The sequence below is a fragment of the Perna viridis genome, chromosome 7 (genome assembly GCF_037379345.1).
Source record: "Perna viridis isolate PV_CMFRI_1.1 ecotype Kerala chromosome 7, ASM3737934v1, whole genome shotgun sequence".
Taxonomy (NCBI): Eukaryota; Metazoa; Mollusca; class Bivalvia; order Mytilida; family Mytilidae; genus Perna; species Perna viridis.
Window position 1 is genome coordinate 47,941,501 of NC_142451.1, and position 15,591 is coordinate 47,957,091.

General features: G+C 32.7%; 1 protein-coding gene across 2 annotated transcripts in view; it reads left to right on the plus strand.

Moving 5' to 3' along the window:
- The window catches only part of LOC148613050 (uncharacterized), a 101,309-nt gene that overhangs the window by 30,514 nt on the left and 55,204 nt on the right, over window positions 1-15,591 (plus strand). For both annotated transcript variants that reach the window (XM_088595047.1, XM_088595048.1), the window contains exons 19-30: window positions 1,048-1,255; window positions 1,866-2,060; window positions 4,094-4,308; window positions 5,655-5,798; window positions 6,927-7,084; window positions 7,567-7,744; window positions 9,035-9,153; window positions 10,159-10,247; window positions 11,791-11,923; window positions 12,944-13,061; window positions 14,347-14,466; window positions 15,106-15,285. In XM_088595047.1, coding sequence (XP_088451173.1) covers window positions 1,048-1,255; window positions 1,866-2,060; window positions 4,094-4,308; window positions 5,655-5,798; window positions 6,927-7,084; window positions 7,567-7,744; window positions 9,035-9,153; window positions 10,159-10,247; window positions 11,791-11,923; window positions 12,944-13,061; window positions 14,347-14,466; window positions 15,106-15,285 — 1,857 coding nt within the window. The remainder of the gene's footprint in view (window positions 1-1,047; window positions 1,256-1,865; window positions 2,061-4,093; window positions 4,309-5,654; window positions 5,799-6,926; window positions 7,085-7,566; window positions 7,745-9,034; window positions 9,154-10,158; window positions 10,248-11,790; window positions 11,924-12,943; window positions 13,062-14,346; window positions 14,467-15,105; window positions 15,286-15,591) is intronic.

Sequence of the window (15,591 nt, forward strand, 5' to 3'; positions counted from 1 at the left end):
CATTAAAAATTCAAAGAGACTAAGCTAAACAAGTACTACTCAAGTGCAGCTAATGGTACGAGGTACTTAAAATCATACAACCTCAATGGTCTAGCCAGAGCATGATCTTTTTGAGTACACAGACTTTAAATTGGTGGTCACTGCATTCCCCCTAAGAATGCTACATGTAGGAGATACTGAGTTATAACTTACTCAGAGTAAGTGTATGAGTGGGGTTACATACCTTCCTGAGCCACTATGTGCTAGCATGTAATCTTCCTCAGGGCTTTAGTCAAGGCATGGTCTGTTCGATTTGTCAATTATTCTTGTTCTGAAGTGCATAAAATACCTGCCATTGGGCATTTAACTACCATTCTAATATAACGTCTGTAATGTGCTATGAGATCACAGGTGTTTTCATTCATTTCGGCAGTGTGAATGAACATCAATTTCATATTTAATAAAAATATTATGTTTTAGAAAAGTTTTGTTATATTCTGTAAAATTCACTTACACACGTCCAGGTAGCACTTGTCACGTGCGCCATCATGTATGAGAAAAAACAACAGTAACAATTATTAATGAATGAAATGTTGTACCTGTCCATGTGTGAACGCTGTGACCTTATAATGCAAACTATTGACATATCTAACATCCATCTACTTAATTAGCCCTTTCCTTCATTATAAATATTACAAAACACTAAGTTTCACTAGTGACCATTTCAACTGACAAAGCATAAAGTGTACAACCAAATATGGACAAATGTGGCGGGTCTAAGGTTACTGTAATAGATCACGAAAATGTAAAAAAGTACCGTAATTGTCTTATTAGAATCGAAATAAATCATGAAAATTCCAGTTTATTAGTGTTTTATCACAGGCTGATCATTTATGTTTATATTTTACTTTTGCTATCGCTCAGGGTAAAATAATGCAGCATAAATGGTCAGCTCATGGTAAAACACTAATAAACTGGAGTTTCCATGATTTATTTCTTCATCAACCAGCATTTTAATCTACTATTTGTGAAAGGAATCCATGTGTTTAAATTGTCTTTTTTTAACAGAAAGAGTTTTGGAAACTTGATACAGTCAAAGATTTTGTTATCCTAAAGAAATCCTATAGTTTCATACATCCTATTTACAATACACTGTTCCCAGGAATACTGTCATCTGCTACCCAGTATGGCAGAACAATACTGCTTACAAAAGAGGGAGCTGTTTTCCAGCTAGGTTGTGTACAAACAGCTGTTGTCATGGAAACAGATCAGTCAGGTAAGGCAATTTGCCATCTTTCTATTTTTTTAGAACATATTTAGTCTGGTACCAGATTGATAGAATACATCTGATGTCCTACTTTAATCATCACATGATTCCAATCAAGGCACATGTATTATGACTTTGTTGTAATGGTTTTTTTTTCCTAATGTAAACAGTTCACCACTTCATTTATTGATAATTACATTTGCTGTGCATATCATTTAAATATGCTTATTTCATTGGTTAATCAGCTTCACACATGATATTTAAAGAATGTTCTATGAGTCAGTTAAACAGACCACTTTTATTGATCACTGTGTATTGTCTATTTTCTAACTATATCTTAAATAAAATTGGAATAAAAATTAAAATATGAGAATTGTATGAATTATTATTAAAAGAATTGACCGGTCAACACATTTACTTGCTGATTAAACATCAAAAATGAAACATTCAATTTGTGAATGAAATTCACTTAAATTTTTATCAGTTTTATAATATTCTATGTGTATAAAAACTAATTGTCATGATAGGTGACAATCAGACACAGTTCTTTTATCCTTTGATGAATTTTATTGCTGAAATGTAATTCATTATGTAGTCTGTTTGACCTTTTAATTTAAAGGTTACAAAAGAATATGTTTAGAGTCTAGATGTTACATACCAGAGAAGAAAACAGGGCCAATCAATGAAGAGACAGTGACAAATGTGACGGAGTATACATGGCATATATTCTGTATCTATAGCGATATTATCAATAAATTGTTAAAACAAACCAGGATTGTCTACACTGTAACAGCTGATGTTCAGCATGGCTTTGGTAAATATGTGAATTTGAGAAAAGTGTGAAACTATTATTTGAAATGAATTACACTTGCATGTTATTATTAACAATAGAACATGTGAACTTTACCTCTACTTTCTATTTTGGGGGGAGGGGGTATATGGGGTTAGGGCTGTCTATCCTTCTGTTCATAACACTGTTACACAGAGGTGTACCATTCTTTTTTTCTTTTACACAGAGATGTACCATTCTTTTTTTTTCTGTTACACAGAGGTGTACCATTTTCTTTCCTGTTACACAGAGGTGTACCATTCTCTTTTCTGGTACACAGAGGTGTTATACCATTATCTTTTCTGTTACTTTTTCTACACCACAGAATGGAATTAAATTTTAATTTCACAGAGTCTTTAATGCAAATTGTCATTATTATGGACCTCCTATTATAGAATATATGGTTTCTAGGAAGCAGGGGGTTTCCTTAAGAAAGCTTTGCTCACAGTTTTCAAGTCAATTCATGATTAAGATTTCGCCTCCCAGTTCTGTAAATGTATACAGTTTAATCTGTCCCTAATTGATTTCACCTTCTAACTTCATATTTTAATAATGTTCATTTAAGAGGAATTATTGCTGAATATAGGTTGATTAACCATAATACAAGATTTATTTAGATATAGACATAATTTTGTGTTTGTTTCCCAAATACTGACTTTAATTTGATTATATTTTCCCAAATGTTTTAATTTGATTTGTAACAAGCTTTCTGATTGGTTGGTTCTCTTCTAATTGTATAATTTGCATTATGATCTTATTAACACTGATTGGTCCACGTGCTGTGATTCAAACAAGATAATGCTTAAGTGTAAGTATTTGTAAGAATCAGGCAAAATGGGAAAAATCAGAAACATGCATGTCAAACCCCACCGAACTGACAATGTAATATTACTCAAGGATGTAACTGTCTCTGTTTGAAATCTCTGCATCACTGGCTTTGTGCAGAAATTTTTCAATAGAATCTTAGAAAAATGAGGTTTTTGACAGAGTTTTCTGCCCTTGAAATGTTCATTTTCAGTGCATTTCAATAAAATTGTAACTCAATGGTGCAGCATGATATGGAAAATCTTGTCTGTTTTCCTTGATTTTGATGGTGCAAATAGTCAAATTACTTTATCAAATGGTGTTTTTTTTCATATCGTGTTTCACCAACTGCCTGATTCTTACAAAGGCTGACACTTGAATAACAAACAAAGTCTTGAAATATTTTAACTTGAATCCATAAGAAATTAAATTTTATTATATAGATAGCACTGTTTTATCGAATGTCCCCAGTGTAATAAATTTTGATAATTCACACTGTAAAATAAATTTGGTAATTTCACTCTCAGACTTTCTCCTACTTAAATGTCACAACTTTGATATCAATCAGCCATTCACAAAATTTGAAATTTATGTGGAAATAGAAAGGAATAATCAAGGAAACCTATATAATAAATAGGATAATCAGTTGGTTATCATGAATACCCATAATATGATCACTCATGCCAAGAACGCAGTAAGATTTAACTTGTGCGCTGAACGCATTCAAGTTCCACACTCTTAATCTAGGCATTCTTCCGCACTTATGATCATATTTGGTTATTCATCCCTTCCAAGTAATTATCTTATTAATAAGAAATGTTTTTAATCTTTGAACAGGTTAGACAAATTATTATGGATTGGGCCAGTTTTGTAAAATGTTTCGTAGTTTATAAGTGTAAACCGTTTTGCGGTTTGTAAGTGTAAACTGTTTCATGGTTTATAAGTGTAAATCGTTTCGTGGTTTGTAAGTGTAAACCATTTTGCGGTTTATAAGTGTAAACCGTTTCGAGGTTTGTAAGTGTAAACTGTTTCACGGTTTGTAAGTGTAAACTGTTTCACAGTTTGTAAGTGTAAACTGTTTTGCGGTTTGTAAGTGAAACCATTTTGCGGTTTATAAGTGTAAACTGTTTCTCAGTTTATAAGTATTAACTGCTGCAAATCATGTTATTTCATTTAACCTCTTAAAAATTATGATTATTCCTTACATATTTCAGTGAACTGCTCTGTCGGCTGTCGACATTATTGGAAGCCCAACCCAACTAGACAAGGAACGACAGTCTGTACCTTGTGTAACAAATGTACTGACAAAGGACCAAACTGTTCCTACAATAGAATCATGGGAAACTATCTACGTGAGTGTCTTTGCAAAACAACCATTCAAGGATGTTTTCGCTGCGGAGTCTGCGTAAAATGTGTAGAAAAATTGTGGGTGAGTATACTGTTAATATATTGATTCTGTCAAGTGAACATACTGGAGACATCAATTTTTGTGGTATTAAAAAATTTAGCAGATAATAATGCCAAAAATCAATACGACATTATTCTTTGGGATTATCTGTCTCCCGGGAACATAGTAACATTAAGTTCACAGCAAAATAAAGTTTACAGTACTGTATTAGCATACAATCTAACATATGTATGATCTCAGTTTCTGGTCTGTATGGCTGTAAAACAATTTTTTTGAAAAAAGACCAAAAAGAAATTTTATTTGGGGTTGTTGGCACTTGTTTGTTGTTTGATATCAGACTAATTCGAGATGTTCATCTTCATTTCTCTTAAAATACCAAATTGCAAACAAGTACAAAGGCATTGCCATCTTGGTTTAAAAAAGTCTGTAGAAAGAACAATATAAGAAAAGGTAATACAAATCACCTGGTTCATGGCACTTATTCAAATTACTACGTTTTTGTGATTAATTATTTCCAATTAAGTACCAGTCCATATAAAATTCAGACACTGTCTAATGAAAAACCCACCAAATTAATGATACTTTTTTGGTCTATGTATACTTGTACTTTTGAGTAACATCAGTCTTTTCTTAATTAAGATTTGTACTTTTGAGAAAACCATACATTGATCTCTCACTAAAATCAACCAAATCAAACCTAAGAACGGTAACTTTTGCAAAGTGCCAATTTTATACACAATTTATAAAATTTTTATCTCAAATGTCAGAGACTGGTTTTGTGGTTTGTAACCATTACTTAATTAGAAATATAAGGCTTTAATTAGTGGTGTGACAAAGAATTCAGTTCCACTATTAGCCAGTGAAGTTAAACTACCACAAAATGAAATTGGGGTCGTATAATGGTATGCTTTCTTCTCCTTCCTTGTTATGGTACGGTGTCTGTAGAAAATTAAGTTTCCAGACAATAACTTGCCTAGAAGTGTATGGATCATTATAAAATTATACCACTAAAGATAGACTGGGATTAATTTTGGGATTTTTCAGGTATTATTGGCTAAAAAGTGGCCATAAACAAGCACTTTCATGATATCCAGACAATGACTTGACTGTAATTGAATTGATCTTTATGATATTGTACCATTATGTGTCATACCTTAAGTGGTAGGCTGGGATTGATTTTGCAGGTTGTAACTTGCACCACTTATATTCTGATCAAATTTTTATTCTGTGTCAAGTATTCAATCAGAATAAAAATTTATAGCTTTATCAAGCTTGAATGGTGTGTCCATACTTAGCCTATTTGATTAGGGTTCAACCTTTACGTTTGTATTAAGCTGCACCCAGCAAAGCATTTTATTATTTTCTAGGATGTTAGAAGTTTTTTACGTCCAATGCCAGCATGTCCAAATATTGAACGTGAGCCAAAATTTATAAAGAAGGTTGAAAAGGAAGTAGAAGAAGAGGTTGATACCACAGCGGTGAAGGATGAATTGGAGATTAATCCTTTCCAGGTAAATCCCAAAAAATGAAAATAAAGTTTGGTTGGACAGCCTCCCTGAAAAGAAATTAGATAAAAAAAAGTATAATCATGTTGGAAAAAATGAATGAAATATTGAAATGCAGTTCAACAGAAGTGTGAATATATAAATATATATTTACTTAAGTTTACATTGAACTAGTTTGTAAATTTTTTGTTAAGTAAGAAAATGAGAACTATAATAAAAGATGAATTGTAACATCTCAGCATTTGCCTGACTTTAGATATGACCACAAGATGATATAAAAATGTTAAAGTTTCTTAATTCATTGTTTTCTAACTCCTAAATTCATTTACCCCATCAACATACCTGTTAACCTTTTGAATGCTCAAAGAGGGAGATCTCCCCCTTATCAGCTTTTCTAAGAGGAAGATTTAGCATGATGACCTTTTTCGTAGAAGAAAAGATAAATTTGCTAATTTTTCAAGTACAAAGATAAGAAAAAGATATAAAATCTAAGGTAATCCCATTAAATCTACAAGGGTTTCTTATCCAAATTTAAATAATTCACTGAGTTCAACAAAAAAATGAATTATTTGTGGATTGTTTCCCAATGATAATTATATTGTATAAAAAAATTAAAAATTAAAAAGCCATTTAGAACATAACTTGTACAATATTTCTATTATGGGGGAGATTTTGGGGAAGAAATTTGTGATAAAAGGAGAATTGTGTCTCTAAAAGAGGTAGATTGACCCAAAAAAGAGAGTCTCTCTCTTAAAGAAGGAGGGTTAACAGGTATGCATCAAATTGAGAGATCACCAGTATTCATGTTCTAGATGATATCAGTTAAACATAGAAATTGGGAGGTTACCAGGTACTGAATAAATTGTAGTTTTAAACATAGAAATTGGGAGGTTACCAGGTACTGAAGAAATTGTAGTTTTAAACATAGAATTTGGGAGGTTACCAGGTACTGAAGAAATTGTAGTTTTAAACATAGAAATTGGGAGGTTACCAGGTACTGAAGAAACTGTAGTTTTAAACATAGAAATTGGGAGGTTACCAGGTACTGAATAAATTGTAGTTTTAAACATAGAAATTGGGAGGTAACCAGGTACTGAATGAATAGCAGCTAAAATATATTATGATTGTTATCAGGAGTTAGCCATTAGTGGTGAGTTGTTTGGTGAAGGACAAAATGAACAGCTAGAGAAAGAACCAAAATTTTTTGCCCAACTTCCACTGGACCCAATTGCCAATAATGAATTTGAGATACAACATATATCAACTGGTCTCATGTCTGTTATTCTTTATGAGTATGTAATATTATTTTTAAGAGAACAGAGCTATAAGATATAGAGGCTTTCTCAATACTTTGTCACTTGTCAGTTTAAGAATTTAAGAAGAAATGAAAAAGTTTATTGATTAATTTCATGTATCTCTCTGATATCAAATCTACTAAGCGCTGTGGGAGTTAGTAGTTGCTAATTACGTAGATTTTCTGCAACACATATATACTGGTAATAAAGAGGGACTTGTAGCAAGTCTTTTACAATTATGATATCATTGTAAAAGTAGTATTTTATTAAATGAATTGCAGAAGATGCCAACATCTACTGGTAGTTTTCAACATTAAATATGACCAACAATAGATGACAAACTATTATCAGGACAATGCAAGCACTTCATACACCTAACCGCACTCAGAACTTCAAACAACCAGACACCTCCAGTATAAAGCAAAAAGGAAGCAAACATAAATCACATTCTATAGACCAATTGTATATTTTTTCTGTAGACTCAACGCTGGTGCCAGGATGGTGGTGTTTCCAGGACAAGCCATGACCTTTGTAGATGAGGATCTAAAAGAGGAAGATGTGACAGAACGGATTTCCCAGCATTGCTCCAGCATTATGAGTTACAAGTACAAGTTTTTTCCTGGGGACAGTATTAAAGTCAGACTCACTGATCCTTTTGTAAGAATGACTAAATATTTTACATTCAGAAGTTACTGCATTAATTTTTTTTGTCCCACCCTGAATGAGGCATAAGGAGTGGTCCTAGCGCCACAAAATGAAAAAAAAAACTGAAGTCAAAGAATATTCTCAACTTCCATTGTAACTCCAATCAAAGTCTGAATTTTGATAACGTCATAAACAGTTAAAAATTTTCTCAGACTCAAGTAATTGTTCAATAATTGGGGTGCTGGGGCTTGTTTTTGATGTCAGTTAATTTTTACAGTTATATGCCATGTATTTTTGCTTTCAATGAAGGTTTCTGAGGTATAAGGCCAGTCTCCTGCTTAAGAGGTTATATTCTCTATTTCAAAGCTTTACACCTCTGCTAAACTCAGCGTTAAATCTGCCCTATGTGAAAATAAGTACAGTACAACAGGGCTTCATGAATTTGCAATGAGTAGTGCTCATGCACTGTGAAAATTGTTTACATCCTGTATAGCAGAGCATACAATGTAAATTTATTAATTTTCAGGTGTACTAATTTTTGCTATTATAGCGGTGGACAGAAAACTGTGATTAAATAACGGTTATTGGATTTTTGAACACTATATATCGCAAACCATTTTTGATATTGCAAAAATCAATACCCACAAATATGTTCATATGACAGAATCCTTGAAAAATTAGTAACTGCAAAAATTAATATGTTTACTGTAAGTTAGCGATATGTAGTCAATCAGGTAGTTGGTATAGATTATATTGGTTATAATTGTCTGAATGTTTGATCTGATTGACAGGATTATATTTTGTGGTTTGAGATGCTGTAATTATATTACTTTTAGTGGAGTATTAGTTTTCAAGATGAACAGAGAAGTGTGAAAAATAGTACCTGCAAAATTGATTTTAACACTATATAACACTATAAATCATTTTGAAAGCACAAAAATTAAGTATTGCCAAAATTAAATCTTGCAAAAACAAAATGTTTACAGTATAAAAACAGGACTTTGATTCTCCGATGGATGCTCAATAGACATAGAACTTTAATTCTCTACGAATGCAATTTATTGTCATAGTTGTGAACATGTAGCAGAAAAAAAATAGATTATAACAAATATAATGTTCTAGGGTTGGGTTGAAAAAAAATCCTAAGATTTTGCTATATTTGAACCAAAAGTGTGTATCAATTTGTCATAAGTAATGAAAAATGTATTGGCCTACAAATTTTGGAATTTTTTCCTGCGGCCATGAAAATCAGTATACACAAAAAATAAACAAATTTAACCTTTTTTTTTTAATACATTGCAGAAAGCAGTATCAAAAACAGCTTCTAGTACTAATGAATCTTCATCTCATGAATCAAAAGTTGTTTACCATGCTGCTGTATGGAAAGGAGCAATAGTCAGTCATGAAACTGGATTGCTATGGTGAGTTCTAGATTCTTAAGTACTTGTCTGTCTTAGAATCAGGCAAAATGTGTATAAGGTGTGGCACTTCAAGAAAAAAATGCAGAAATTTTAATGCATTATACCAGTATTTATTATACCAGTTGCTTTATGTTCTTGTTGTGTTTGTCTGTTTTCCTTGTCTGGTCTTTGCCTGTGGATTACATTCTTATGATTTTCGCTAGAATCTTGGTTTCCTTGATTATTCTTTTATACCTCATAACCTCCAGAATAACCATCCAAGTTTTGTGAAGTTTGCCTTTTTAAGATACTGGTAGGTCAAGTTTAGTTGAAATACACATTTTTCCTATGTAAGCAGTCAAAAAGTATCTTGGTTCCCTTGATGACCCTTAGATGCTTTAGGATAGATTCAAATAGCTTGTTAGTTGTTTTTCTAGATGGGTTGAATATATTTGAGGCAAAAAAGATCAAATTGAGAAAAATGATGTGCCACCCACTGCCCGATTCTTACACAGAATGGTACTTAAGTTGTTTACCTTGTTGCATTGTTTTTTTTCTTTCTATATCTCAAAAATGAAATAAAGGTTCTTTTTTTTTTTTTTTTTTTGAAATGTTCATAGTTAGATGAAAATGATACAGGAGGTACTATTCTGTTTTTAATTTTATTTCATTTTAATGGCAATTAAAAAGTGGTTATGAAGCTTCCTTAGTCAACAAGATGGAGGGGGATAGGCGGGAACCTGAGATTAGTTTGAAATAAAAATATTATTCCAAACTTGAGGCAAAAAAATCAGCCTTGGAAAAAAAAAGATTCCACTATTACATGTTCTTTACAATACAGATTTTCAAACACAAATTTTTACTCCTGCTTTGCAAACAATCCCAGCCCCTCCTCCCCATGGAAAAGAATATGGTATGCGCCTTAATAGTTGAGACAGAACCTCAAGTACCAGGATATAATTATGAGTAAGCCTAAAGATTTGATGTATACATGAATTATAGTATTTATCTTGTTTATTGTTTCAGCTACGATCCTGGAAACAGTAAGGGATCCAATAAATCGTATTTCATTGGTACCAGACCTTTTTCTGCTCAGTTCAAATCTTTCAGCATAAGTAAGTTTGTGTGAGCTGTATTTTAGCTTCATTTGAATTATACGTTTTGCATGGACTGTTGCAAGTTCCAAATCAGTGGTCTGCTGAAAGAAAATCAGAAGCCCACTATAAAGAGTCAGCTTTACAAAAAGGGTTGAATGTCAAGGACGCATTTCATTGAAATTTCAAAGGTCCGTTGTCAGACGTTTATGGTTGCTTACCTTAGACCACCACTAATCTGAATCTTTGGTGTGAGATAATCTTGGTTCTCAGACCCCTTTATCTCTTTTGAACGTGCCTCATTACCCATTTTTATTGGCCTATTTACAAAATAAGACAGAGAAGCACCTTACTTACCATTTGTTTCTTTCTATAGACAATTTTAAAAGCACAATCATCAACGTTTAGGCAATAAAAAAGGTAAAAAAGAAATGCTGGCCTGCTCCATTGGTTTTCCTGAAAATGGTCTGAGGACCACAAAATTAACTTTGAATTGTCTGAAATATTTTTTTTTCTAATTTAAACAAATGCAAATGTTTCTTTGACATATTCCCCATACCTATTCTCATTATATTATTTTTGGTATTAATGAAACATTTAATACATCATTGGATAGAATGTTCTTGTCCTATCAGTTAATGAAGTCATTACAATTCATAATTAAGCCCCTGTTTGCAATGAACTTTTGCTGATATAGAATAAATAAAAGGCACAGCAACACCATGACAAGTGTACTTAACCAGGAGTGAAAATGAGTAGTTATTGTGTTGGGAGTAAATTGAAACTGATTCCAATATTTTCAGAATTCATCAAATTACTTAGAGTTTGTTATTGGTAGACCATGAGAGAGATCATCTTCTAATCCTCAAGTCCTCTAAAACCTCTGAATGGAATTTGATGAAATTTTCACTCATTTTTATCACAAGATGCCATTGTGCACTTCTATTTTTGTTTTTTTTTATTTAAATGAATTTTATTCCTTTACAATCAAATTTACCACACATGAGAATTATATGGTTTGTAACATTTATCGTATGAGTCGAGTATTTTCTTAAATATATGATAATCATATCTTTTCAAGCCAAAATTGACATATGGGAATCAAATGACTATCCTATGTAAATTACCATATGATTATCATATGATATCATGTGACTATCATATGAATCATGCACCATTTGATCATCAGGTTGTGTATGTGGTTTTTAGGGAGGGTAGCAGGGGTATCATTAAGCAAGCTTGGTTCACAGTTTAAAATTAAAAGTAATAATAATTGTTAAATATTCCCCCACTAAATGAGTGGGTGGTATATTTGAATCATCTTGTCCATCTGTCCAAATTTCAACACAATTATCTTCAGTTGATGGATTGATTTCAAATTTGGTGAGTAGCTACATAAAGATGGGACATATGTTGTAAGTGATTTTAGTTGCTCATTAATTTCAACTTCCTGTATAAGTGTGGGCATGCCTAGCAAGACAAGGCAGGGAACTCCATGTTTACAATGTTACAAAATTAAAGTAATTAGATTGCATGCACAGTATGTTCCATTGATCTATTACAGAAATAGTGAATGAGGGTTTACAGAGGTATATAGGACTTGGTGTCAGTGCAGATAAATCATTCAAACTGTTCAGTCATACAGGTCGGGAAATACGACAGGCTGATTTTATCAAATACTACATCAATAGAGGGGGGTAAGTCTGAATAGAGGCTGGTAAGTCTGAATAGGGTCGGGTAAGTCTAAATAGGGGCAGTTAGTCTAAATAGGGAAAGTTAAGTCTGCATAGGGGCGGGTAAGTCTGAATAGAGGCAGCATGTAGCATGCCAGGGATACCCCATTCCATCACCTGAGGAACATAACCCAGCCCAAGGCCAGGGTTCTAAGCACTATTTAGTCACTTTTTACAACAAGCTTAGCGCTGCATATTCTTTTGACACCTTGACCTGAATGGGGCATGTATGGCATGAATAGAGGTGGATAAGTCATTATATTGACAATACTGTCATGTATAGCATGAATGGAGGTGGGTAAGTCTATCTATATAGATATTACCATCAAATATTGCATGAATAAAGGTGGATAAGGCTGTCTATATAGATATTACTACGAAATATTACATGAATAGAAGTGGATAAGTATGTCTATGTAGATATTACTGTCGAATATTACATGAATAGATGTGGGTAAGTCTGTCTATATAGATCTAACTATCAAATATTACATGAATAGATGTGGATAAGTCTTTGTAGATATTACTATCAAATATTACATGAATAGATGTAGGCAAGTCTGTCTATATAGATATTACTATCAAATATTACATGATTAGATATGGGTAAGTCTGTCTATATAGATATTACTATCAAATATTACATGAATAGATGTGGATAAGTCTGTCTATATACATATTACCATTAAATATAATGTGAACAGAGGCAGGTTAGTCTGTTTACATAGACAATAACAGTGCATTGACTTGACATAAAACCCATATAGGGATGAGGCTAGATCAGATGGACATATTTTACATGTTGTACACAAAATTGAGATTAAGTTTTTGTAGAATGTTTGAATTGTCTGAATAGAATGCTTTGTAAATTTGTTGAAGATATCAGAATAAGGAATTAGATTTTTCATTTGGTGTAGTATAATTGTTTGTTAGAGTTTGTTGGAAGTCAGTATTTGATCTCAAGATTTTATATTTTATTTAAAGAATTTTTTCTCAACGAGGAAGTGTATCACAGAAGGACCCATCATATGTTGGAGACATACTGACAGTAAACTGTGATGTAGGGACAAAAAAACTCTCCTTTCTGAAAAATGGTGTTCAGGTTTGTAATTTGAAATAAATTTGATATGGTGTAAAGAATATAGTACACCTAGGGGTGTTTTTTACTTTATAAGTGTGAATTGTTAGACATGGTTACAGAATAATATCAACTATATCGCTATATAGATGACGTATTATCTTTAAACAATCCTAATTTTGGGGATTCGATATATCGCATCTACCCCAAAGAACTTGAGATAAAGGATACAACAGACACTGTGAAGACAGCCTCATATCTTGACCTACACTTAGAAATAGATGGTAAAGGAAAACTATTGACCAAACTTTACGACAAACGTGATGACTTTTCTTTCAGAATTGACAACTTTCCTTTCATCTTTGTCAACATCCCTTCAGCACCTGCATATGGAGTGTTCATATCACAACTCATACCTTATGCGAGAGCTTATCGAAGCTATGCAGACTTTTTGTTTCACACTAGAACTCTAACAGATAGGCTTCTGGAACAGGGTTATGTTGCTACAAAATTGAAGTCATCTCTACAGAAGTTTTTTGGTTGTCATCATGAACTCATGGATCATTATGGTGTATCCATCTGCACCATGAAAACTGATTTATTCAACAGGTCATAGTTTTCCTTTCCTCATTTGTCTACCCCAGACTTGACTTTTTATGAGCAACTCGGCGGATGTTTCTAGAAAAGCAGAGCTTACCTTACCATTGCACCTGGTCCATGCTTCCAGTTTTAAGTGGAGTCTGAGTTGCTCATTTGCTTTTTTACTTTGTATGTATGATTTTAGTTACTTTATGTTCTTTGTTGTGTATGTTTGTTTTCTATGTCTGGTCTTTGTCCCTGGATTGCATTCTTTTGATTACTGCTATAACCTTGGTTCCGTTGATAACTCTTGCCTATTAAATGCATACCTTGAAGTACAGTAACAAAAGTTTTTACCTAGAAATGAAAAGTCTGAAGTCATCTTAACCTCAAGATAGTGGGAAAACAGCTAAATTTGGGTAGTTAATTGATAACCATTCTAATATGACATGCTTCAAAACCCTTTGAGACCACAGCAAAGGTAAAAAAGTGACAAACACATGACCAACATTTTGTAAATTTACCTGTATATAAAGAACACTTATATCTATTTTGTTGTTTCTTGGAAGGTCATATGATCGGGTTTGGCTGTGGGGTTTGTTTTGTTTTGTTTTGTTTTTTGTTTTTATTTTCCCATAAAACTAGATGCAAAATCCCTTGTAGAATTTAGGCTTTAAAGCTGGCATTTAATATTGCAATACAAAATAATTTGTATTTAATTTGATTACAGTTTTATGAGACAGACATTGAGATCCCTCCTGGAGGATATTACCCTCAAATAACGATGCATTCTGAAGGGGAGTGTGTACAACTACTGGAGAAGGATCCATGGATGCCTGATCCAACACTGGTAAGATTATTTGATATAAGACTTACAAAGAATCAAGCAAAAAAAAGAATGGATGTGGTAAATATCCCCACAGCAATATGACAACAACCCCACCAGGATGAAAAATGTCAGCTCAAAGTCACCCATGGATCTTCAATGAACGACGAGGAACCCTCACACTACAGGGCAGGCTGTAGCTGGCCACAAAACTGCATTATACATAGGTACAGTGAAAAAGTTGCCTCTATATACTACAGGGATATAAAGTAAACAAAAAGTGAAAAAGAAACAAGACCAAGATCTGACTTTGGACAGGCACAAAAATGTTATGGGATTGAAGTACTTTGACCTCATCACAACCCTCCTCCTTTTCTAAAATTCTTTGAAAAAAAATGCATTGTTGTATTACACAGTTAGACAAACCTAACAAAAATATCTGAGTCTCTTGTTAAAACAAATATATAAACTGACTATTTGTTACACAAATGCACAAACAATGGCCTGCTAGCAGTTAACTGAATGCCAACTCCAGATCAGTTTAAACCTACAAAAAGTTATGTCCATATTGTAGGTAATATCAATCTCAATTAATGTTTATACAAGGTATATACAAATTTAAGGTATTTCTGACATGTTTGAAAAAAAAACCTTTATTTACAGGTGAAAGATTTTGGGAAGCCTACTGCCTTTGATCTGTATAAGTACAGCAATATTTGGATTAGTCCAGCTAGAACGATTAAACTCAGTACATTGAAAGTGAAGAGAGGAGATAGATATGAGAGACGTTTGAGTGGATGGTTGATACTTCATAACCCTACAGACAGTCAACTCTTATACAGTGTCAGTATTCATGATAATTGTAGATTGAGACAGATGTAACCTGTAGGAGGACAGAATTGAATGATTTGATATTTTTAAGCATTTTACAGTTTATTTACTAAAATATTCATTTTTCTTTGCATTTAACAAAATTTTAAGAAGTTAGCTCTGGACATTTTGTTTCAGTTAAAGATCTGGTTCTCTGTAAATTATCTTCCGAAAATGATAATAGTTTATGTGGTAGTATGGTAATGCTGTTTAAACTGAACCCGGAATAAACCAGAACTATTTCAAAGCCATTCATATTCTAGAATCTTTTTTATCATG